Below are 22,711 nucleotides of genomic sequence, written 5' to 3' on the forward strand. Positions count from 1 at the left end.
AGCAGGAGCTGGGAGGGCTAGACACACAGTAGGTGCCATCCCAGGTGCGGTGGATGGTCCTGTAGGAGTCAGATTGCCCTGCCAGGAGTGGGTCAGGCCCGGCCCATCAGGCAGTGGCTTGGCGCCCTTTGCTGCACCCACTGGAGAGGAGATGTTCTCAGTGTACTCTACCCGCTGAGCCAGGGTGGGGTGAGCTCCAGGACTGCCCAGGACACGCAGCTCCCACAGAGAGGACAGGGAAACGCTGGGACAAACAGGAAAGAGAGTGAAGCAAGACAGTGGCAGGCCAATCCCTGGCACCCAGTTGTTGCCTCCAGAGGGTGAGTAGGAGGGCGGGCAGGGGACCTGGCCCACTGGTGGGCTGTACCTCTGTTTTGTGGGCAGTGAGGAGCCAGCAAAGGTTTTGATCTGCAAGAGGACACTGCGCCATTTCTCACTGGCCTTTCCTTGAAACCCGGTGTCAGAGCACAGAGCCCAGATGCCTTCAGGACAGTGGCTCTGCCCCCCTGGCTGCTGACCGCAATGGCTGCTCACATTGGGGATCTCCTTTGGAGCTGAGCCTTCAAAATGTGGCCTTCAAAATCCAAATCAGAGTCTGGAGCACCCACTCACTGGCCGCAGGGGCTCCCCGTGCCAAATGGGCTCCGTACTTGTCTGCCGCAGACCTCCCTGGCCCATGTGAGCCTGGCCATCACCTGGTCTGGAAAGTGGCTCCCATCTGGGAGCATGAGTGCCCTGGATGGGAAGAGGCAGAGAAGGGACAGTTTGTGAAAAAAAGCAAACAAGAAAGGGATTCTATTCCCTGAAAATGTGCTCTTTGTCTCTCTAGAGTTGGCGCTCAGGAGTCCCAGAAAGTAAGAAGCAGGGTACAGGGAGCGCACTGTGCTGCCGGGCCAGGGCTGGAAGCCACCGCGGTGGAGTGGGATGGGGCAGCCGCACCAAGGCACCGACCACAGGAGACTGAAGGCGGGGACTGTGCCTCCTCTCCTCTGCAGACTTCATATATACACAGACAGTGGGAAAAGCTCCCAGACCTCGTCAAACCCACCGAGGGAGCAGAGGCTCCTGCCCACACTCCCCCTTAGTCGTTCAGCTAGTGTTTATTTAGTACCTACTATATACCAGCATTCAAGTGTTTGAGACACCACAGTAAACAAAAGATGAGGTTCCTGTGTTATGGAACTGGAAGTCCAGCAGGGAGAAGAGAAGCAGAGACTCTGGATCTCTGGGGCCTTGCCAACAGCGCAGCTGATCCCTTTCCCAGATCATGGAGCTGGGACCCCGAGGTGGGGGCAGTTAGCCTGAGACCCTCCTGTGTGCCGGGGCACAGCCTCCTGCCCACCTGCGTAGCCTGTGGCATTCTGTGCACACTGGCTCATGAACGAACACTCCTGCCTCAAGCATCGCTCCTTCTCGGGAATTTCCCAGAAGCACCTGGGCCTGGCAGGAGCCAGCAGGGCCTGCTAGTAGCGAGGCTTTTGGACAGACTGAGCAAGGGTGGCCCCAGACAGCAAGCAGCAGGGCTGAGAGCAGCGCGGGGCAGGGCAGGGAAGGGCAGCTTGGCATATTCTGTTGAGACCCCCAGCTCTGGGGTTACCCAGCCTCGTGAACTTGAGCAGGTATCCTAACTCCCCTGGGCCTCAGTTTCCTCAGCTGTGACATGTAAAGGACAGACAGCTCAAGCATGTCCTACAGCCTCTATGAGCATTCACTGCCTGCCCTGTGGTAGGTAGTGGAGATCAGCTGTCTTTGCTGTCACTCATAGGAGGTGGGACAGTCCCACTTTGCCAGGCGACCTGGTTGGACATTGCTAATCTGAGTTGAGTGCATGCTTTCTTGGCTCATAACCTGGTGCTATTGCGAAGCCTTTTCTTTTTGTGGGCCTGTTTCCCCATTTGTCCTTGAAGGGCAGGACTGGCTGATGTGGGAGCCAGGAGCACGGGGAGTGGAGTTTGTGCAGTGAGCGTCTTGAGTGCATCTGCAGCTAACAAAACCATATGAATTAGCTGAGCACCGGTGGTGCATGCCTATAATCCCAGCTGCTCAGGAGGCTGAGGCAGGAGGATCACAAGGTCAAGGCCAGCCTAAGCAACTTGGCAAAACCCTGTCTCAAAATAAAAAGAGCTGGGGATATAATTCAGTGGTAGAGAGCTTGCTTAGCATCCGCACTCCCAGTACCCCCAAAACAAACAAAAGCGTTCAGATTGTGCCGGGCACCTGTGGTGAAGCTGTCTGGGAGCCAGGGCTCTCGAGGATCCCCGAGGTCCCTGTGCAGCTCTCCACGCGGCAGGGCCTGGAGTTGCTCTCCATACACAGTCAGGCTGATGGAGCGTGCTGCCTGCTCGCAGCTCCTGGCATGGACCTGTAAATCGAAAACACGATGTTTCCTGTTGGAGGCCAGCTCAGGGCTGGACTCCGTGTGGCCTTGGAAAGCTGGCCTCGCTCTCAGGAAGCCCTAACTCCCCACAGCACTGCCGCAAAAACAGTGGAAAAGTGAAACCTTTTCAAGTCTGTGTTTCCACTGTAAACAGGGGATGAGGCCGCCCCTCCCCTCCTGGAGCTGCCTGCCAGCCTCTCCGCCCTGCCCCCTGGCCCGCCCTGCCTTGGAGGCACCTCAGCTGCCCCTCGGCCCCAGACAGTCCCCTCTCATCAGAGGAGCCCTGTGTCCCCAGTCCATGATATCATACAAGCTTTAATGCAAGCATGTCCACACCTTGGTCCTCCCGCTGTGAAGTGAGAGAGACTCAGGACCTGCCCAGCATCCTACAGCAAGATGTGGGCAGACCTGGTCCTCTCTGTCCTGCCCCAAGAATGCTCACAGGGTCTGCAGGCCACTGAGGAAGACCCTCGTGTGTGGCTTCTTTGTTTCAGTGAAGTTGCTGCCTATTCAACAGGAGTTTCTTTGACTTTGTCCTGTAACAGGGGTAATATGTTGCAGAAGTAACTTTAATGATGTTCTTTTTTTTTTTTTTTTCTTGGTAATACTGCTTGTTGTAGACAGTCAGGAAGTCCAGAAAAGTGAAAGATGAAAAATAAAACTGCCTCTAACCTCCCCCCCCAGAGGTCATCCTGGTGGGTCGTTCGCTGTATTTCTTTCTCATCACTTTGTAATTTCCTTTCCTTCTTTTTCAAACTTAAGTCACCAGCAGATTTCAGGGTCGCTCAATGTTCCTAGAAAATGTGATTCTTAACGGCTCTGTGGAGGGGTCAGAGCAGTGTCTCCCTTTGCAATCAGCTTGCCCTGGGCTGAGCTGGGTGTGATGGGATGCCTTTGGGGACACTGTGGGGAGATGCCCCCAACCTGCAGTGTAGTTCCAGGTGAAGGCAGCTTGGCCCGGACCCCCGTGCTGGGGAACCTAAGTGGCTGTGATTTTCTGCAAGACTCTGGCCAGTCTGTGAAGGGGGTGAATGGACTCCTGTGACAAAACCCTGCTTGCCGGCTGGCTGCAGACACAGCAGGTGCTCCTCCACTTAGTAGGTCTGTAAGTGGATATCAAGGGTCTACTGTGTGCTGGCGTTGGTGCACCTAGTTGACCAGATCCCGGTGCTGCCCCATGCCCCTGCCCTCTTTGACCTGCAACCAGCCAGCCCTCCTCATCAGGCGGGGCTGGGAGCCCAGCTGGGCGGCGGCCGGGGTCCCAGGAGGAGCCATCTCCAGCTCCCTCCACCTCACCAACGTCCTTGGTGGCCCTAAGACAGCTTTATGGAGGACGGATTGAGGCTGTCTCCCTCCTGGCAGGTTTATTTCTTCATTTTTCAACCCTGGTTCTGCTTTTTCCATGCTGGCCTCCCTGCCCCCACCCCACTGCCTCCCTGCACTTCCTCTCCCTTCCCCCTCTCATCTGTGGGCCCAGCCAGGAGAGAGGGCCGCTGGCCTCAAGGGTGATTGAATCAGTGGGGGAGACAGGCCCGGGTTTTCTGCGTGAGTGCTTTTGGCTCTCTGCCCTTGGAGAGGGGCTGGGGAGGCATGTGATGGCAGCCACCCGGGGCCACCGGGCTGCCAGACAGCTCTGTTCCCTGGATTCTGGGCCACAGGAGAGCCTGGCCTCCCCCGAGTCCAGACTCACTCAGGCCTCAGTTTCACCTCCAGCAGAATAAGCAGGTCCCCTCCAGACCCAAGAGGAAGGAGAGGTGTCCCGGCCCCTGGGACTGCTGACTCACACTTGGAAACTTCTTAAACATCTGCTGCCTCTGGGCTGCAGACCAGTGGCCCCAGGATGAAGAAGAGAGGGAGACTCCTGCTTATTAAATACCTACTATGCGCCCTCCAGCAGTAACTCAAAGTTGTGCTGTTGCTGGTAGCAGCAGGTCAGAGTTGCCGGCCTCACTTTCCAGCTGAGAAAGTACAGACTCCTCCCACTAACCTGAGGGCTCCTAGATGAGAAGGGGCTGTGGCTCCCTGGGGACAACAGGAAACCCAACACTCAGGTAGGACCCAATAAGTGCCCGGTAAACTTGATTCTACTGAAGGGAGACCAGAAAGGTAAAGAATGTGGACCAGAAGCCCACAGCTAGAAATGGAGCCCAGGTCTGCCTGGCTTCTGCACCCCTACTTGTTCTTGGTGGCACCAAGCCACCTCTTCGAGGCTTGAGCCTTGGCAGGATGGCCTGCCGTTCCAGCTATGGTGGGCAGAAAGCTTAGTGGCTCCAGGTCTCACCCCCTTCCTGCCAGCCAGTGTCTGTCCCTCTATTGGTCAGGCCCTGCTCTCTGTCTCTTCCACAGGAAGGAGGGGCCAGAGGGGAAAGCCCCCTCTCTCCGCTCAGCCCGGCACTCCAGCTCATGGAAATGAAAAACACATTGGCTTCATTATCCCCGGATTGAATGAGCAGGGTTGCCATGGAGACAGCCATCTCAGGCCGGCGAGGGGGCAGGGAAGGGGCTGGCAAGGCCAAGGCAAGTGGGGACCGGGCAGCGGGTGAGCAGGCACGCTGGGCAGGCAGGCCACAGGAACAATTGCCATTTGTGCCACCAGCCCTCTCTCAGGGGCCCCGCTTCCGATCGACATCGTTGGGCAAAGAGGGGCAGCAGGGACATAGCAGACAGGCACCATCCTCCACTGACTGGCTTCTCGTCCACCTGTCCCACCTCCTGTCTATCTGTCCCCTTCCTGGAGGGGTGTCAAGAGTGGAGTCGGGGTCATGCCTCACACCATGCTTAGCTCAGGAAGATAGATGGAGAGAGTGAGGGAAGAGGGGACAGGTAGGAGCCAGGAGAGGGTCATTGGGCCCACTCCCCAGCAAAGACCAGCCCTGGAGTTCCACTGGCCTCTCCAGGGACGTGGATGGAGGAAATGCCCAAGGATGCCAGGCTGCACACATCTGAACACAGCTGGGACCAGGGTCATCCCAGTGACCCTGTCCTCCAGCAGGACCCTCTGAAGAGAGGCTGGATTCTAGCATCTGGGAGGACATTAGGATGGACTGGCTAGGATGGAGTGACAACAGAGAGTCCCACCCTGGCACAGCCTGGGGAGGAGGCACCAGAGGGGTATCCTTGTTTCTAGGCCTGAGCTAGGCCATCCCCATGACCTTGACCTGGGCCAGATGTCCAAATGGTCCCTTTCTCCCCAGACACTGGGTGCTGCCTGCCTTCTCTGCCCTGTAAGCTGTCCTGTCCAGGTAGACCCAGCCCTGCCACTTAGGACTTGGGCTGCCTCCTTTCAGCAGCCCATCCTCCCTCCTGCTCCAAGCTCCCTGGTGATACAGGAGCCCCAGCTGGAGCCCAGAGGGGCACCAACAAGCACTGCCACCTTCCTCTGGGCAGGTAGCCTAGTCCCCCCATGTGATCCAGAGACACTGGGGGCCACTGCCAAGCACCGCTTTCCAGAGGGACCAAGTGCCTACAGACAACCCTTTCAGAAAGAGCCAGAGAAACTCATTGCCTACCCAGCCCCAGTCTCAACCTTGACCTCAGCCCCAGAGCCCACTCAATTGCTGCATGGTCCAGGCCGGCCCATCTGCACAGGTCCCAACTGCTCTCACACTGCCAGCTTCTGTTCCAGTCACGCCTTCACCCAGCGTCCTCTCTCTCCTCCCTAGCCCATGTCCCCAAGCCCAGCTTCCTCCCATGTTTGCGTTAGATGAGGAAACTGAGGCTAACGGAAGGGAAACGACTGGAGGTGGTAGATCAGGCCTCGGGAACCCTCTGAGGTGGGCCAAGAATTCACTGGATCCAGAAGAAAGCTCCTCCAGAGGCTGCTTACCGCTTTCCTGCCAGAGCAGGTTTCCAGAGGAGCCCAGAGCTCCCCGTGGATGGCCATCTCTGTGGGGAGGGACCAGGAGGAGTGCTCAGGAACTAAGCCAGGCCTGACTTCTCTCTGAGCCTAAGTGAACGGGGGCAGTCAGATGGCCCTGCCCGCAAACAGGCGTGTGCGTCTGCGGAGACAGGTGGTGAGTGGGCGGCAGACGTGGTCAGGGTGCCAATGGCACTGTAGTAGCCTTTCCCTCCTGCCAAGTGGGGGTGGGTGCCAAGGGGACAGCAGAGGTGATCCAGGGGTTCCCGAATAGCCAGCTGGCTGCTAGCAGATGCCAGAGGCGATTTCTAAAACGCAGATTCCCCGGCTGTCCAGGGAGGCCGGGGCAGAGCGAGAGCTCGGTGGGTGAACTTGTAACTTCCCCGCTCACAACTGGGCCACCAGGGGCCTGGCCCTGGGACCCTGTGCTTTCAGCCTCTCGGGCTGAACTCCCTTCTCAAGGCCCTGGTTCTGGAGTAACGACCCTTTGCTGACCCTCTCTGGGCTTTGTCCTGCAGAAGGTCGACCTTGGGCCAGCCCAGGGGTCTCCCTCCTCCTTCATCCATCCTCTGCCCACAGCCCACAGTCCCCATGGCATTAGGTCCCCACTGTTGACCTCCCATGACTCGGCAGCTGCATGATCTGGGCCCGCCTCCCAGCCACCACCATGCCACCACCCCGCTCCCCACCCACTGGCCGAGGGCGGCTGCTGGGCAAGCCTGTCATTTTCCCTGCTGTGGATTATAGGTTTGGGGCTGAGGGAGTCTGAGCTGGAGAAGGAGGAGCTGGGACTCTCTCCCTGGTGCCAGGCCAGAGAGAGACACCTCACGGGAAGGGCGGGCTCATGCGTGGTGCTATTTGGGCTGGGATGGGAATTCCAGTAACCTGATGTTCCGGAACTTGTGTGTGTGTGTGTGTGTGTGTGTGTGTGTGTGTGTGTGTGTGTGTAAGCCTCTTCTGAAGGCCAAGACCTCTCTTATACTTGCGATTTAATAGTCCTAATGATCCTGGGGCAAACCCAGCTCATTTTTCCAGACAGAAAAAAAGACAAAGCTCAGAAAGGGCAGCAGATTGGCCTGGGCCACACAGCAGGTTAGGGCAGAGCCAAGATTGGCCTTCGCCCTGCCATCAACAGCCACCTGATAGGACAGCCTCTTCCTTGCTTTCCTTAAGTCCATCCTCGGGGACAGGGACAGCAGGGGAATTGACCGGGTCATCATAGACCTCCAAGGAGGCCCAGCTGCTGGGTCAGGCTCTGCAGGGGAGTGGGGGGTAGAGAGTCCTTCCTTTTTCTACTCCTCAATCACAGTGGGTTTGGAGGGTCCCTTGGGAACCGTACTCACAGTGTGGCAGCATCAGCTGTGGATGAGCAGGAGCTGGAAACGTGTCCCCAGGGTTTACCTCTTTGAAACTTGGGATGGGGCTAAGTGCCCATGAGGTGACCCCAACCCTAGTGGGCCAGGGGAGGGCCGCAGTGGGCCAGGGCCAGGGCCTGAGCAAGCCTGTGTGGCTTGAGGACCTGAGAAGCGAGGATTTGAGGCAGCGTGGTGGAAGGTTCTGAGAGTCAGACTGCCGTGATGTGGGCATGTCGCGGCTTCCATGAGCCTCAACAGCGAGAGAAGATGAGCCTGAAACACGGAGGAAGGCAAAGCCCACGCCGCCTGGAGTGTTAAATAGACCCTCGCCCTGCTCCTCCTCGGTTCTGTGGGTGTTATGGGGCCCCGTGGGCCTCTCCTGGGCTGGGTTCCTCAGGACCCACCTAGGGGAGCCACCCCTCCCCAGGGGCAAGTGACCAGGCTGCTGGCAGCCAGGGGGACCTTGCAGGACCAACACATGTCCCCTTTCAGGCCGCGAGGAGCAGGGAGGCTGAGGGAGCCAAGGCCCGGGGGCAGCCTGCCTGTCCTGGGGAATTCACGGCGTGTCTGCCTGTCGCGAGTACCTCGATAAGGAAGATTTGTGGGTGAGATTTGCAATTCTGTTTTCTCTGGGGTTATAAATCAGCTGCACGCACATCCCCAGTGCGGCAAAGGCCTGAGGCTCAGAGCCACTCACAGGCACCCGCCATGCGCCACTCAATGCAGGCCCTGCTCCATGTTCCCAGGACAGGAGGGGGGAGCTTCAGGAGCCACACGATGGGAAGATCCAGCTCCCCCCAATGCTACTTGTTCTAGCAAGATCCCAGAACCATCTAGAATCTAAGTGGGTGGAGAAACGGCACATCCTGTGAGTGACCGGTGTGAGCTTGGGAACAGCCTGGCTGGGCTCAGACTTTGAACCTGCAACTTAGTAACTGTGCCCTTGGCCACGTTTCTTTCAAAGCTTGGTACCACACAGATTCCCATCCATGAAATGGGGCTATTTAAAACATACAATTCAGAGAATAAAATAAGTTAATCTGTATAGAGTACTTAAAACATTGGGAAGAGGGCACAGTGGCATATGCCTGTGATCCCAGGTACTCGGGAGGCTGAGACAGGAGGATGGCAAGTTTGGGACCAACCTCAGCAACTTAGCAAGGCCCTACCCAAAAATAAAAAATAAAAACAGCTGGGTAGGTAGCTTGGTAGCAGTGCACTTGTTTACCACAAGAGAGGTCCTGGGTTGACCCCCAGTGCCCCAAAACAAAAATAAAAAGCCCCAAACAGAGCAGAGTACATAGTAAGAGCTCAGGAAGGCTTGGCTGTCATCTTTTCATCATCAATTAAAAGTATACTTGAGGTTTGGTGTCAGGGCAAGGCTTGAACCCCAGCTCTGCCCCCTTGCTAGCTGTGTGAACTTGGACATGCTTCCGACCCTCTCTGATCCTCCAGCCCCTAAGCTATGAAATGGACTGTTAACTATCTACATCCAAAGGTTGTTCTGGGCTTAAAGGAGACAATGCTTATAAAGGATGTGATCTGAGAACCTGGGACATCAGCCAGTAGGGACATGTCTGCCTCAAGGTGGAGTACAGGGGCTGGAGCTTCTGGGTTGGAGCCTCCAGGTGGCTCTGCTCCATGGCCTGTCTTGCTGAGGGAGGACAGTGTGCAGAGTGTTTAGAAGAGAGGGAAGGCTCTGGGGAGGGGCGAATTCCAGGAACCTCTGTCTCCTTCACCACAGGGGAAGAAACCACTAGCCACACGGCCTCCCTCCTACCCCTCTCCCGACCCTGATGCACAAGGCACCGACCCTGATGCACAAGGCACCGTGGGCGTGAGAATGGGCATTGCAGATGAGCAGGTGTTACTCATAGCTCTGCTATGCACTTACTGGGTGGCCTTGGGCAGGTCACTTAACCCCTCCACTCCCTCCAGTGAAGGATAATTGCGTCTGCCTCACCGGGCAGCTGGAGAGCAAGTTAAATGAGATAATGTACGTGGAGCACTTAGCCCCGCTCCCGGCGGCAGCTGGATAAGTGCTCTGCAAATGCAATCGAGGCCCCTGTCTGCCTCCTCTCCTCTCTCCACTCCCACGCGCCCCCCCTCTCCCCTCGCGCACCTGATGCGCAGGCACCGCATCCTCCCAGGCCAGACGTTTCAATATTTCTCTCTGGGAAGATGGGCTTTAAATCCAGAAGGTGCCTCTGGAACAACCCCGGCAGAACGTGGATGGAAGATGACGTTAGAAAACCCGACCTGCCCTGTTCTGATCCGGGTCCCCTGTGCCCACTACGCCAGCTGAAGTGTGCTATTGCAGGAAGTCCAGCGCTTGCTGGTCCATCGCCTCCCACCCCAGTGCCTTTACAGCCTCCTCAGGGTCCTTGGGTGCTGTCAAACATGGGCTGGTTTCCAAGCTGTTTCAGGCATTTTTTACCTGCTCAACCATAAAGCCCCGGAAAGCAATGAATCTGGGATGAGTTGCTGCTTGCACAATGCGGGGAGGGGGGAGGGAGGCAGGGACCAGGGCCCATATTTTTGCAGAGCTGACGTTTTTGCACCTCTCCCTCCCAGCTCTCTGCCTGGGTGAGCTGGACATGAAGCCTTGGCCGCGGATAATTGTCAGGAGCATCCCAGGCCAAGCCTGGGCTCTCTCCTCAGAACTTTGGAGGCCGGACTTCTTCGTTACCACGGAAACCAGTGTGTTCCCTGGAAAGGAAACCACAGTGGTTGGGCTGTTAAGGTGCCCCTGTGCTCCCCCCACCCAAAATAGGTTCCCTCCGAAACTGATTCCTCTGTAACCATCCAGTAGACAGCCTCCTGCTCCCTCCTTGAGCCTGTGGAAATGATAGAAAATGAAATCTGCCCCTGACCTTGTGTTTTTCACCTCTTTTAAAAACATTCCACTGTCGCACAAGGACATGTTTTGTTTTTTCTTATTTATCTTCCTCCCCTGCCAGCTGGGGCTCTGAGTCTTTCTCCTCTTGTTGACTGAAGCCAGAAGGGAAAGGACTTCCACATCTTTTTTTTTTTTTTTTCGTTCAGCTGTCAGCAAAAATAAACAGGCAGGTTTATATTTGGAAAGCAGAGGGTCTCAGCCACCAGATCGCTATGTCCGGGGGAGGTCACAGGCCTGGTACCCCCTCCTGCCACCAGGGCTTGAAATCTGATCTGCAGATTGGCGAGGGGCGGGTGTGTGGAGCGGGCCTGTCTCTCTCAGGTTGACTTTTAAATGCCTTTGGAGACCATGGAGCTTCTTCTCAGCTGACAACACTGGGCCTGGGAGAGATGGTTTTAGGAAAGAATCACCTGGAACAACCCCAGCAAGGGATGGGCTGGGGGATCTCATTCCTGTCCATCATGTGGTCCCCAGGCCAGGAGGTGGGAGCTCTCGCTCATCTCCCAGACAGGAATCTGGGCTTCCTGGAGCCTTTGGGACCATCCAAGAAGAAGAGTCAGGAGCACAGCTGAGCCCTGTGGATGGCTATTAGGAGAGAAAAATAGGAAAGAAGTCAGAAAGGCTATGGCCAGTGTTCCCTTGGGCATCCCTGAATGCTTCTGAGAACCCACTAGAGGAAAAAGAGATGGAAAGACCTTGATCCAAAGCCCCGCAGGCCCCTCCCCTCCCTATCTGAACCACAGTCGGTTCCTGAGTTCTCCAGGCCCCTCCCCAGCCTGCCCCCCATGGTCTCTGTTCCCTGGGTTTTTTTTTTTTTTTTAATCTGAACAGTTAATTTTTCACCTAAAAGTGACTCCCTGTTCCGTAAGTAATTTTAAACAAATTCTGTTCCTGTCCCTGTTCTTCCACCGGGGGAGGGAGAAGAGCCAGCTGCGTTTTCCACTGTCTTCTGCAGACTCAGGGTTGGGATTCAAAGCGGCGTGTGCTCCGAGAGGGGTGCCCATGCAGAGCCCTGGGCAGCTGTGGGTCCATGCTCTGTCCACGTGATGCTCCAAGCAGGGCACAGACCAGCTCCAGGGAGAGGCAAGGTCCCTGGGAAGCACCTCAGGGTCCCCAGCCCTTTTCAGCCCTCTTCTGGATTTTCAGCGGATCTTTGTTGATTCCTGAAACCTTGTCAGATCTTGCTATTAGCATGAGACTCTCAGAGTGTAGAGTAAACTAATGAATTACAGCATGATTACACAGCACATAATTAACTTTGTAATTAATATGCAACTGCCACTTAAGCTAAAACACTGCTTATGGAGACGTACGGCAATAGTAAATCACAGGTCAGAAATAGCACTTTGGAATTTTCAAAAGAACCAGCGTAAGCAGGGAATCACTTAAGGCAGCAGGGCAAGTTAATTAAAAAGTGGATCCATTGTGAGGGTCTTGCCTCCTTTCAGTACCTTCTCCTTTAGGAAAGGTCCCTCTGCCACCCTGCCAGCCTGACCAGCCAGGCCTGGTCAAGAGGACACTGAGCATGTGGTTTTATTTCCAAAATAAGTCAGGCCTCCCCTGCCCATCCCCACATCTTAGCCCTCTGCCTAGCCACACTGTCCCCCTAGTGCCCCTTCCCAGCCCTCAGGGCCTGGCCCTACCCTCCTCCTCCAGAAGCTTGTGGGTGCCCCCAGCCCAACTCAGGCCTCTGGGTCCAACCCCGTGGTGGGTGCTGTCGGCAGGTGGGTTGGATGGCTTGGACATCTTTACCTTATCCCTGGAGGCTGCCTGGTCTCAGACCAGGCATCCTGAGTAGCCTCATACCCTGAGACTCCTTGAGCACAGACAAGAAGCTAGGCCACACGATGGGGACCGCCCTGGCTGGATCCATCCCGCATGACAAGCACCTTTTAGAGAGAAAGGGGTCTCAAGGAGATAGTGTGGCAGCCTCAGCCCAGGTGGGCCCTCATACCCAGGGATGTTGCAGCAGTCCACCTGGAGCCCTGGGGCACATGGGGCTCTAGAAAACAGCTCAGGTGCTTCCTGGTGGGCATGGAGTCCCCGCTCTTGTCACCCCTGGCATGTCACCCAGTCCCGCCGTGCCCCACCCTGAGGTGGCTGGGAGCTCCCAGGACACCCCGTCTGAGCTCTCTGCAGACTGCACAAGCCTGGCCTGGCAGGGGGCCGGCCTGGGTGTGGTTGGCGCAGGGAGAGAGCCCAGAAGCTCAGGGCAGCTGGGGCTCCCAAGATCTGTATGTGGGACCCCCAGGGACCTTCCTGACTCTGTTCCTCCCACACACACCCTTGTCTGGGCCTCAGTTTCCTCATTCATAAGTGTTTAAATGGGCCCCAGCGCACCCCCAGATTCCTTCTAGATCTAAGCCGGGGCTCGTTCTCTGGTCTCTTGTCTCTTCCCATCTACCTCTTATAGCTCAAATGAATGGCTCTATTTAATTTATTTCCCTAATTTTTTTTTTAAGCTTTTGAGAAACTTTTTAAAAACCTACTGACAGTTAATAGTCACTAACTGAAGGAGAAGGCGTGCCCGGTGAGTAAAATAAAAGCACAGGCCAGGAGGGGCAGCTGCTGGCCACGTCTCCCGTGAGCCCTGCTGAGCCTTGATGTTTTCATCTGCAAGATGGAATAATACAGGCCAGCGTGAGACCGTGGTGTGATGTTGCTTGAAGCTTGGCTGCTTGGCGCGTGTCTGTCCATGGGGCTCTGACTTCCAGTTTCCAGAAAGATCACAAAACCTGCCTGGTGGCCTCTAGCTCAGCCTCGCCTCTCCAGGCCTCTGTTCACTCTTTGAAAGGTGGGCCACCTGGTGTCTCCATTGCCAGGTCCCAGGTGGTTTAGCGTGGCTGGACGAGAGATACGTGGAAGATGGACTGGGCATGTCTGGACATGGTGGGAAGAGAGTGGTGACTGATTGGCCATGTTAATGGCCTTGGTTTGGGGGGAGTTCCATAGCCCTGTGCCAGGGGGTCCTTAAGGGCTTGTCCAGCCATGTCTGCCTCTCCCTGGGGAATGCTGCTGGCCCTGCCAGTCTGGAGCTCCAGAATGCCATGGGGGTGGATTTGGAGGCTTGGGAGTTGGAGGAAGGAAGGGACAGTCCACAGCACCTCCTTGTCCCAGAGCTAGAGCTTAGGAGCATCTGCAGGTGTTTCAGAAGGCCCTTCCTCCACGTCCAGCCCTACGGCTGCCCATATCTCCCAGGCACACTTGAGTACCTCTCCCCCCCACCCCCTCCCCCACTGCATGGGGAGAGCCGAGTCTCTGATGGCAGGCAAGAGCCTGGAGGCAGAGCCAGGTCAGAGTCGCTGCATGAGGTCAGGAAGAAGGATGGAGGGACGGGAGTCGGTCAGGCACTGTCACCCTGGGAGAGGCTTGTGGCCCTCGCCCAGCACTGTCCTCGTCCCTCAGGCCTATATGTCCCTGACTCTGTACCATCCTCGGCCCTCCACAGCAACAGCTGTTACCATCCTCACACTCAGCTGGGGCCAAGGAAGGAAGTGTCCAGTTGAGGAAAACCTGCTATGTTCCCACGGAGAGTGTGATACACAAAACATGGGCTCTGTCCTCAAACCAGGGTTTGATTCTGGCACCACCACGTCTCAGTGGAGTGGCCTTACGCAAGACATTGGACCTCTGAGCCTCAGTTTCTTCGTCTATAGCATGGAAATAGTAATCCGAACATCACAGTAGAGTCGTGAGAGGTGTAGAGGACCTAGTGTCTGGCACATATAGGTTCAATAGTTGTTCGGTTTCTCTTTCCACTCTAAGGACGAAGAAAGTAGGAGCACAACTTTAGGGATGAAAGAAATGCAGGGGACTTGCTCAGAGATGGAGAGAGCTGCCAGGGGAAGTTGAGGTCGGGGACTTGGAGCATGGCCAGAGGGATGGCAGGAGGGCTTGGCCCGGATCTGCTATGGCATCATGTGCCCAGAGGACAGGGCACACCCGAATGCAGCTGGATTCCCAGCCCAGTGTGGGGTAGGACAGAGGCTGCGCCTTAATCAGTGTGGCATTGATGAGTGTTCCCCAGTACGTCATTGCTCCCTCTAGATTAACTTCTGTGTCCAGGACAAGTTGTCAGGCACAGTTGCGTGGGGCCTGCCCTGGGGAAGCCCCCACTCTGAAATGCCGAGGCTACGCTTTCTCATCCATTAAACCAGCGGTGGAAGAGGGTGTGTGTGGACTTGGGTGGGTGTCGTGAGATTGGGTCATGGACGTAGATCCACCCTTCCAGAAGCCTCAAGTGTGCGAGAAAAGCATCCGGACCAAGTGGCCAAGTCGTGGGGGGCCCACAAGCCTTGGCACAGAGCACTGCTCAGGCTGAAGAAGGAGGGGCTGGGTTAGGAAGATTTCCATGGTCCAGACCCAGAACACTGTCCCTGAGTGATGTCACCTACTCAGCTTCTCAGCTCGGTGGGAAAAGGAGCAGGTCTCTTTCCTGCTGACAGCTGAGGACATGGCATCAAAGAAGTGAAATGGCCTCCCACAACCTCACTGCCAGAGGGTCTGGCTCTAGGGACCGCGCCTAGGGGGCCCCACCCTGTGCAAGGCTGCAGGCCTGGAGTGGGGAACAGCAGCCCCTGCAGCCACCAGGTACTGCTGCTTTTTGTCTCTCTTTTCCCTTTTTGTCTCCTCTCCCTCTGTCCTTCCTCCTGACTTCCCTAGGGTAGAGCCCCAAGGTCAAAGTCACTCTCACCCACTGTCTTTGCTCCCCACCAAGGACTGGCCGTGCAGCATCCCCATTGGGTGATCCCAGACAGCTCCTCTCCAGACTTCCGCTCCTTCCCTCTAAGATGATGAGGCCGTGGGTCTACACCAGAGCTTCCTGATCTTGGTCACTTTCACCCCATGTAGGCTGGCCATCGCTACCTAATCTGACTTTGACCTCAGTAATATTCATGTACTCACCTGTGATCATTTTCCTGGTCTGAAAACCTCATGAAAATTTCTAAGGTTTGTCTACAGACCACCTAAAATCAACCTGATCCCCCTGGTAGTATGGGCATTACTATCTGGGAACCCTGGTCTGGGTGGCTGGTATCTCTCCAGTCCCAGGATCCTCTGGTCAGAGCTGGGACACTGGGCTTTCAGCTCTTGCCACCCTGGATCCTGTGCTCACCTGAGGATGACAGTGCATCCACCCATCTGGGTACCGGTGCTAGAATCTGGACTCCATAACTGGAGGACATCCCAGCTGATGGGGAGACAGGTACAAAGAAACACTGATCTAGGGCCATGGCACGCGGATGCATGACATGAGGCTAAGGGATCGGGAGTGGAAGTGAGCCCCTCTACTTGGGGTGACAGTTGGGCCAGGCCCTGATGGATGGAGGGGAAGGGCATTCTGGGCTGAGGGGCCTCAGTGCAAAGACTTGGGGGCATGGCCATCAGAGATCAGCCTAGGAGGCAGTGGCCCCAGGGGAACATGGGCTGTAACTGGGAGAGGCAGAAGGTGATGGCCAGGCCAAAGGGGACCCTGATGGTGCTGGCACACACAGGGTAGGAGGTCACTGCCAAGCCTGGGGTCCATCATGTCTGTCCCTTTCAAAGTCTGAAGCTGGTGAAGGGGCTGGCCACATGGGTACCCTGGACCTCAGGTTCTTCTGTCAGGCCAGCAGTGGACATTCCCTAGCTTGCTGGTCATGGTCATGTCTTGAAGCATGGCCTGCACTGTCAGGCTTTAGGTGGAGCCTCCCACCTCTGCCTCTGCTCACCTTGGGGGACCCAGGCTGCAGGTATGCAAGGTGATTGAATCATGTCTGCACACTGTTGCTCACAGGTCCCTGGGGGCATGCCACTTGCCTGTGCAAGCTGGTACAAGACATGCGTGCCCAAGGACATCTGTGCCAACATCCAGTGTGAGCACACACCTGCTCTGAAGTGTGCAAAGGGGCCTGCAGGCCTGTGCCTGTGTACACACCTGTGATATGCAAATGCTCGTCCCCCAGATGCCTCAGGTGTGTAGATGAACTACTTAGTCCTGAAAATGAGAATAAAACACACTTGAATTCATAGGTCAGCCTGCCACCCTCTGGAGCTACCTCTAGGGCTCCATATGACCATGGGACAATAAGAGCACACGTCCCTGTGTCCAGAGAGAATCCCACCATGGACCGTTTGCCTTCCCTCATCTTGGCAGCCCAGAGACAAACCAGAGCCCCATGTAGAACAGCCAGAGGGGTCCAGCCCAGCCAGGCCCTCAGCACCCCCTCTGTCCTCTCCCTTGCTCTACCTCTGTCCCTCACCTGGCTGTAGAGGGTGGGGAGAGACTGGTCCCCAGCCCCTTGGGCAAGTAGCCCTACAGGTGCAGTGGCAGCTCCTACCATATCTTCTGCAAGGGGCACCACGGCGGCGGGGACTCAGCCTGTCTTTACTGGGTGGTGAGAAGTACAGATGGAAGCGCAGCCCCGTGAGACAGCCCCTGGGAGTTGGGAAGACCAAGCTGACCCCCTTGTCACCTTCTGAAACCTTCCATAAGGCACATAGCCTCAAAGGGGCAGCTTCTGTGGCCCTGGGCCACCCCAGAAGGAGGCCTCTCTGCAGGCCCCAGACTGGAGGGCTCCCCAGGACTTGCCTTGGGACAGGATTTGCAGTTTCAAAGCCAAGTTTTCTACTCCTGGGGAGAAATGTCCCAAACAGCCCGAGTTCCTGCACAGGAATCCTCAGATGCTGGAGTTTTATGGGCCACCAAAGGCTAACTAGCCCGACACTCTGCTTTACAGACAGGGAAACTGACGTTCAGCTTCTTGCGCGTTCACCCAGCAGGAGGGTGGCAGAGCAGGCTTCTCCCACCTGTAAGATTGGTTAGCTCTGTCTGCAGACAAGTTTTGCTGGCAGACAGGTGCTGCTCAGACGGGAGAGATGCAGGTCCCTGAGCAGGATGGGTGTGACCGCCCGTCCAGAGGCAGAGAGCCACTAGGAAGGGCTACGGCCTGGGCAAGCCAACAGCGACCCGCCAGGTGGGAGCCCAGGCCTCTGTGGGTGCTGGAGCTGCAGCCACCACAGATTTGTAATGACTTGTAAAGATTTGAGAGAGTCCAGGCCCCCTGAGGCAGAGGCAGCCTCGGAGCCCGAGCCGGGTCCCACGGCGGAGGGCGACCTCTGCTGGCCGCCACGAGCTCCTGCTTCCCTGTGCCAGTGGGAACACAAAGCTCAGACCCTGGAACCATAACCAGGTTTAAAGGGGGTTGGGAGGAAGAAGGACGTCTTTGAGGACTGGGTCATACCTTCAGGTGGGGGCAAGCAGGAGGCTCTGACCACCAGGTTTTGAGGAGTGGGAAGGATAACACGTTAATGATTAGAAAGGCAGAGGGTTAGATCTTAGGTCAGGAGTTTCCTGGCTGTGTGACCTTGGGCAGGTCCCTTCGCCTCTCTGAGCCTTTTAAGGATTAAGAAAATTAGCAGCGCATGGGACCTGGCCTCATGCCAGCAGGTAGCAGGTGCAGAACAAATGGAAGATTTCAGTCCACCCTCACCAGCCACATCTCTTGTGCCTCATTCAGCCCACCCCTCTCTCTTCATGCCTATGACCCTAGCTCTCAAGGCCTTACACCCATGATTGTGAGGACAGGAGCCTCCTGTGCCATCCATTCCTGGCGTTAATAATCCCAGTTTTCCACCACTGATCTCAGCAGTTTAACAATGTCACCTCACCTGTGGGTCCCTCCTTAATTCAGCAACACATTCATCCTTTTGTAGATTACAAGACAGAGGACACGCACCTGTCTCGGTGATCCATGATGTCTCTCCTGACAGCTGCCTACCCGCCCCTGGGCCTCGCAGGTTCTATCTGATTCCCATAAAATGGAGCAGTAGCCTAGGAGAAAAGCCCCCTGGGGTTTGGACCCAGCCCAGATGTGCCATGTGACCTTGAAAAAACTACCTGTGGGTCTCAGGCTCCCTAAGATAAAACCAGCTGAAATGTTGGGGGGGGGGGGAGTATCCAAGGACCTTCGCCATTGATTTCCTGAGATCTTTGAATCCACTGATCCAGTCCAGCCACCAGGCTCCAGACAGCTGCCTAAGAGCTGCGTGGAGACCTGCCTGAACTTGACAGTTCTGTCTCTGGCTTTGCTGTTTGCTCCCTAACGTGAGACCTGCCCCCAATCCCTTCCACTCCACTGTGGCCTAACAGGGAAGAGCGGCCTTAGCACCCTGAGGTTACCGGCTAGGGAGGTCTGAGCTCCTGAAGTCTGCTTGGGGCACCCCTGGGTGGGCTGAGCACTCCCAGCCTCCAGAAACTGTCAGCTATTAAATAAGCATTTAGTAAATGCCATGCCCACCCTGGGAAGTTCCTCCTTAGGGGAGAACGTGATGAGACCACCTAATTCTCCTTTCATGCTATCCTGTCCTACAAGATGGAGACACCAAGATCAGAAGCTAGACAAGGCTGCACAAAGCCTGTCCTGACTAGGGACACCTGGGTGCTCCCTGGGGCGGGGGGAGGGGGGATGTGGGGACACAGAGCCCTGGAACCTTTAGGGTGCTGGTTTCCAGCCCTCTGGGCACTTAGGTTTGTCAACAGCACCCCCTGCTGGCTGCATGGTCACCATAGACCCTTTGTCTTGGCTGGCTGCTGCCTGTGGACAGGGGATGGAGGACAGTCCAGACCTTGAGTTGCTCTGAACTTCCCTTCAAATGCCACGGAGCTGTCCCAGCCTTGGTTAATGGGTCCTTGGCTCAATGTCTTTGTCCTGGCAGGATGTGGAAACCCCATTCTTTATTGGGACCCTGGTTGCCATTATACATTCATGTCCCTTGAACTCAGATGGGGTCTGGCAACAGGAACCGCGGTAGCCTATGGAAGGTCATGTGAGCTTGCTTCTGCTCCAGGTCCTCTCGTGCCCCTGTTCCCCAAGGTTGGCCCTGGCTCCAGAAACCTTTGTCATGTGAATGCTGGCTGAGGCGCAGTGCAAGCACATGCAGGTGGTACATGGTCTGGGGACCTCGGGGGCAACAAGGAGAACCAAACCTGTCTTCCCCTGCAACACCATGGCAGCCTCCAGCAGGGTCCCTGGCCCCTCCCCAGTCGCTGTTCAAGAGCTTAGGTGGTAATGGGAAGCTGGGATTCTGGAGCTGACTCTTACCAAATCTGCTATCAACTCTGAGCCTCAGTTTCCTCATCTGCAGAGTGTAGAGCAGTGTCTGTGTGTGCCAGGGTCTGTGCCAGCACTGGAGTATTCATAGGAGCAGCCCAACAAACAGTCACCTAAAAGATGGCACAGAGTGAACGCAGCTGGCCCCAGAGGTCCTTGAACCCCAGAAGATTATTTCATCTTAACTCTGCTCGCCCTGCAGGCCCAGCATAGGACCTGGCTCTGCAGAGTCATCAGAGTGTTTACTGGGGGGTAGAGGCAGTCGCAGGGGAGCAAGTTCCAACTAGGGGTGGGTGCTGGGATGGGTACCTGGGGGAGTGGACAGACGCACAAATGACAGATGGCTGCTGAGGTAGATACGTGGTGGATGTGGAGCTAGGTGTCAGGGAGTATGTGCGAGATGTGACAGGTACTGTGTATGTAGGGGTGGGTGGCAGAGAAAACAATCCCCACTTTCACTTTCTTCCCAGAGAATCCCATGATAAAGTACTTGTTAAAAATAAAATGTCCATCTGGGTGCCGTGGCATACACCTATAATCCCTGTTACTCTGGAGGCTGTATCAAGAGGATCTCTAGTTCAAGGCTGGCCTTGGCAGCCTAGCAAGAACTTATCTGAAAATTTAAAAAATAATAATAATAATAACTGTGGATGTAACTCAGTGGTAAAGTGCTCTTGGGTTCAGTTCCTAATACCACATAAATAAATACAAATGTCCAAATGACCCAGCTCCTTCACTTCCAAGAACACCCACACCTGGGCGAGGTGTCACTATGAAAGGTCGTTCTGATGATGAATGGCTCCAGGTTCCCTCATGCTGGATGGCCGAGATAGCCTCCAGAGAACAGGGGCCTGGTCAGGACCTAGGGCAGTGGGACAGCCCCTGACCGGTGTAGACATTCACTCCGATGTTAGTTGGTAAATGCTTCCTGTGCTTGGAACACTGTGCCACCATTAAAAAAATGAAAAGGCTCTTTCTGTCTCGATGGAGAAGAAGCTCGGAGATCTGTCATTAACGGGGAAAAAGCAAGGTCCAGACGGGGCAGAGAGCTGCTGTGTAGGTTTTGAAAATAGTCGGGCAAGGACAGTACACATAGGTATTTGCTTCTACAGGATGCCACTCAGGTTCTCCCAGGAAAGGCCCCTGGGGCTGGGGACAGAGCCGGGACTTGTCCCTGGACACCCCTGTGGATGTCCTGGTTTTTGAATTGTGCAAATGATCGCCTTTTCAGGAGCCACAGGGTGAAAAGCTCCTTAGAGAAGGAGCAGGGCTTTCTCTCTAAGGCCAGGGCCAGAAAGACGCGACGGCCCCTCAACAAATATGCTGAGGCTGTAAGGAAAGAGCCAGGGCAGAGCAGACCGACGCAGTCCACACTTCTTCTAGCCGTGCAGATTTGGCAGGTCTTGGGACTCGGTTTCCTCCCCTGTGGAACCTCTAAAGGGGAGAACGTGGGTATCCAGCACGCAGAGAGTATCTGGTAAAAGGGTTATTGTGACATGGCTGGAGATGAGGGACCTTCTGCAGGGCAGTGTGGTGCGGTGGGAGATAAGGCCAGGCACTGTAGGCATCCTGTCCATGTCCCTGGTCCCCCAGAATCAGGACGGGAATCTACAGCCACTCTGCCCTGTGCAGTAGATGTGGCCACCTGCTGGCACCAGGAGCCCTGGTTTCTGTGTGGGAGCCAGGACACCCCATGACCCCAGTGGCTCCCTTCTCTCTGAGCCTCAGTTTCCTTGTCTGGAAAATGGGCATGGTGCTAACTCCTGACCTCCTTCTTGGCCAGGAGACGGCAAAGTGGGGTAAATGGAACCGTCCGACTGTGAGTGGCTTGTAAGCATGAAGAACTCCAAAGCCAGAGGGACCTGAGGAGGGCACGTGGCACCGGTGACAGGAGAGCTACACTATAGCCCATGTGCCATGAACTTGTCATACAGGAAGGTCCCCTCATTCACACAGGTGCACCCCCACTCACAGCCACGTCAAGTGGACTAGCCTTTTTTTTTTTAAAGCTTTCTTCTCATTTATTTATTTATAAATTTTTAGTTGTAGTTGGACACAATATCTTTATTTTATTTATCTGTTATTTTTATGTGGTGCTGAGGATCGAACCCAGTGCCTCATGCATGCTAGGCAAGTGCTCTGCCACTGAGCCACAACCCCAGCCCAAGTGGACTAGCCTTGAACCAGGATTCTGGGGGTGGGGTTGCTGTCTCCCACAACCAACCCCGCCCCCCACACACACATGTACAAAAATGCGTGCCCCCCTCACATGCAGTTTTGCATCTCCTGGTGGCTCTGCCTGCCCAGGGCTCACACAAGCCACCCCCAGGGAGTAGCCAGGACCACCTCCTGCCCTCAGCCCAGGGGGTGCGCGCCAGCTTGGAAAGAGGCCACCATGGGTTGGAAAGGGCCCTGGAACCCAAAAGTGCCAGGGCTGGTCGGGGGCAGGGTGGACTGGGGGACGGATGCCGGTTGACAGGCCTGGTGACAGCCCAGTGACATCCTCTCCCCTCTCTTCACAGGCTGGACCACGTTCATGGCTCTCGGGTAGAGCCCAGCGAAGTGGCCAGGATGAACTCCATGGACAGGCACATCCAGCAGACCAATGACCGGCTGCAGTGCATCAAGCAGGTGGGTGTGGCCAAGCCCGGAGGAGCTGTGTGCCGGGAGGCAGGAATGGTGGGCCTGGAACAGCCGCCCCAGCTCCCGACATCCATCTAGTGACAGCGTTGCTGGCATGCTGGTACAGACCAGCCTGACACTGGAATTACTTCCTCCTGGGTTTGAATGCCAGTACTGCCTTTTATCTTCCCAGCAGTGTGACTTTAGGCCAGTGTCCTGCCTTCTCTGGGCCGCAGTGAGGATGCGGTGAACTGCCCTACATTGTGACGACCCCCACCCATTCCATCGCCTTTCTCCCCAGACCTAAGCTTTCGGCCCCTCTGCTCCCACTGCTTGCTGATCAAGGTTACAAGAGGAGGAAAGTCCTGGGAAATGCCATCATTTTACAGAAAAGGAAAGAGGCACAGAGAGGAGAGGTGGACAGAAGTCACCCAGCTCCAAACTGGACCCCACTGGCCCTGGAAGGTGGCCAGTTCCCCATCTGCTCATTGTTCTCACCAAGCAAGAGGC

At 55.9% G+C, this 22,711-nt stretch overlaps 1 protein-coding gene across 4 annotated transcripts in view; it reads left to right on the top strand.

Moving 5' to 3' along the window:
* Zmiz1 (zinc finger MIZ-type containing 1) overlaps positions 1-22,711 on the top strand; it is a 220,742-nt gene that overhangs the window by 93,899 nt on the left and 104,132 nt on the right. For all 4 annotated transcript variants that reach the window (XM_076835131.1, XM_076835134.1, XM_076835133.1 and 1 more), the window contains one exon: positions 22,102-22,210. In XM_076835131.1, coding sequence (XP_076691246.1) covers positions 22,151-22,210 — 60 coding nt within the window. In that variant the 5' untranslated portion in view covers positions 22,102-22,150. The remainder of the gene's footprint in view (positions 1-22,101; positions 22,211-22,711) is intronic.

Source organism: Callospermophilus lateralis, chromosome 15, assembly GCF_048772815.1.
Source record: "Callospermophilus lateralis isolate mCalLat2 chromosome 15, mCalLat2.hap1, whole genome shotgun sequence".
NCBI lineage: Eukaryota > Metazoa > Chordata > Mammalia > Rodentia > Sciuridae > Callospermophilus > Callospermophilus lateralis.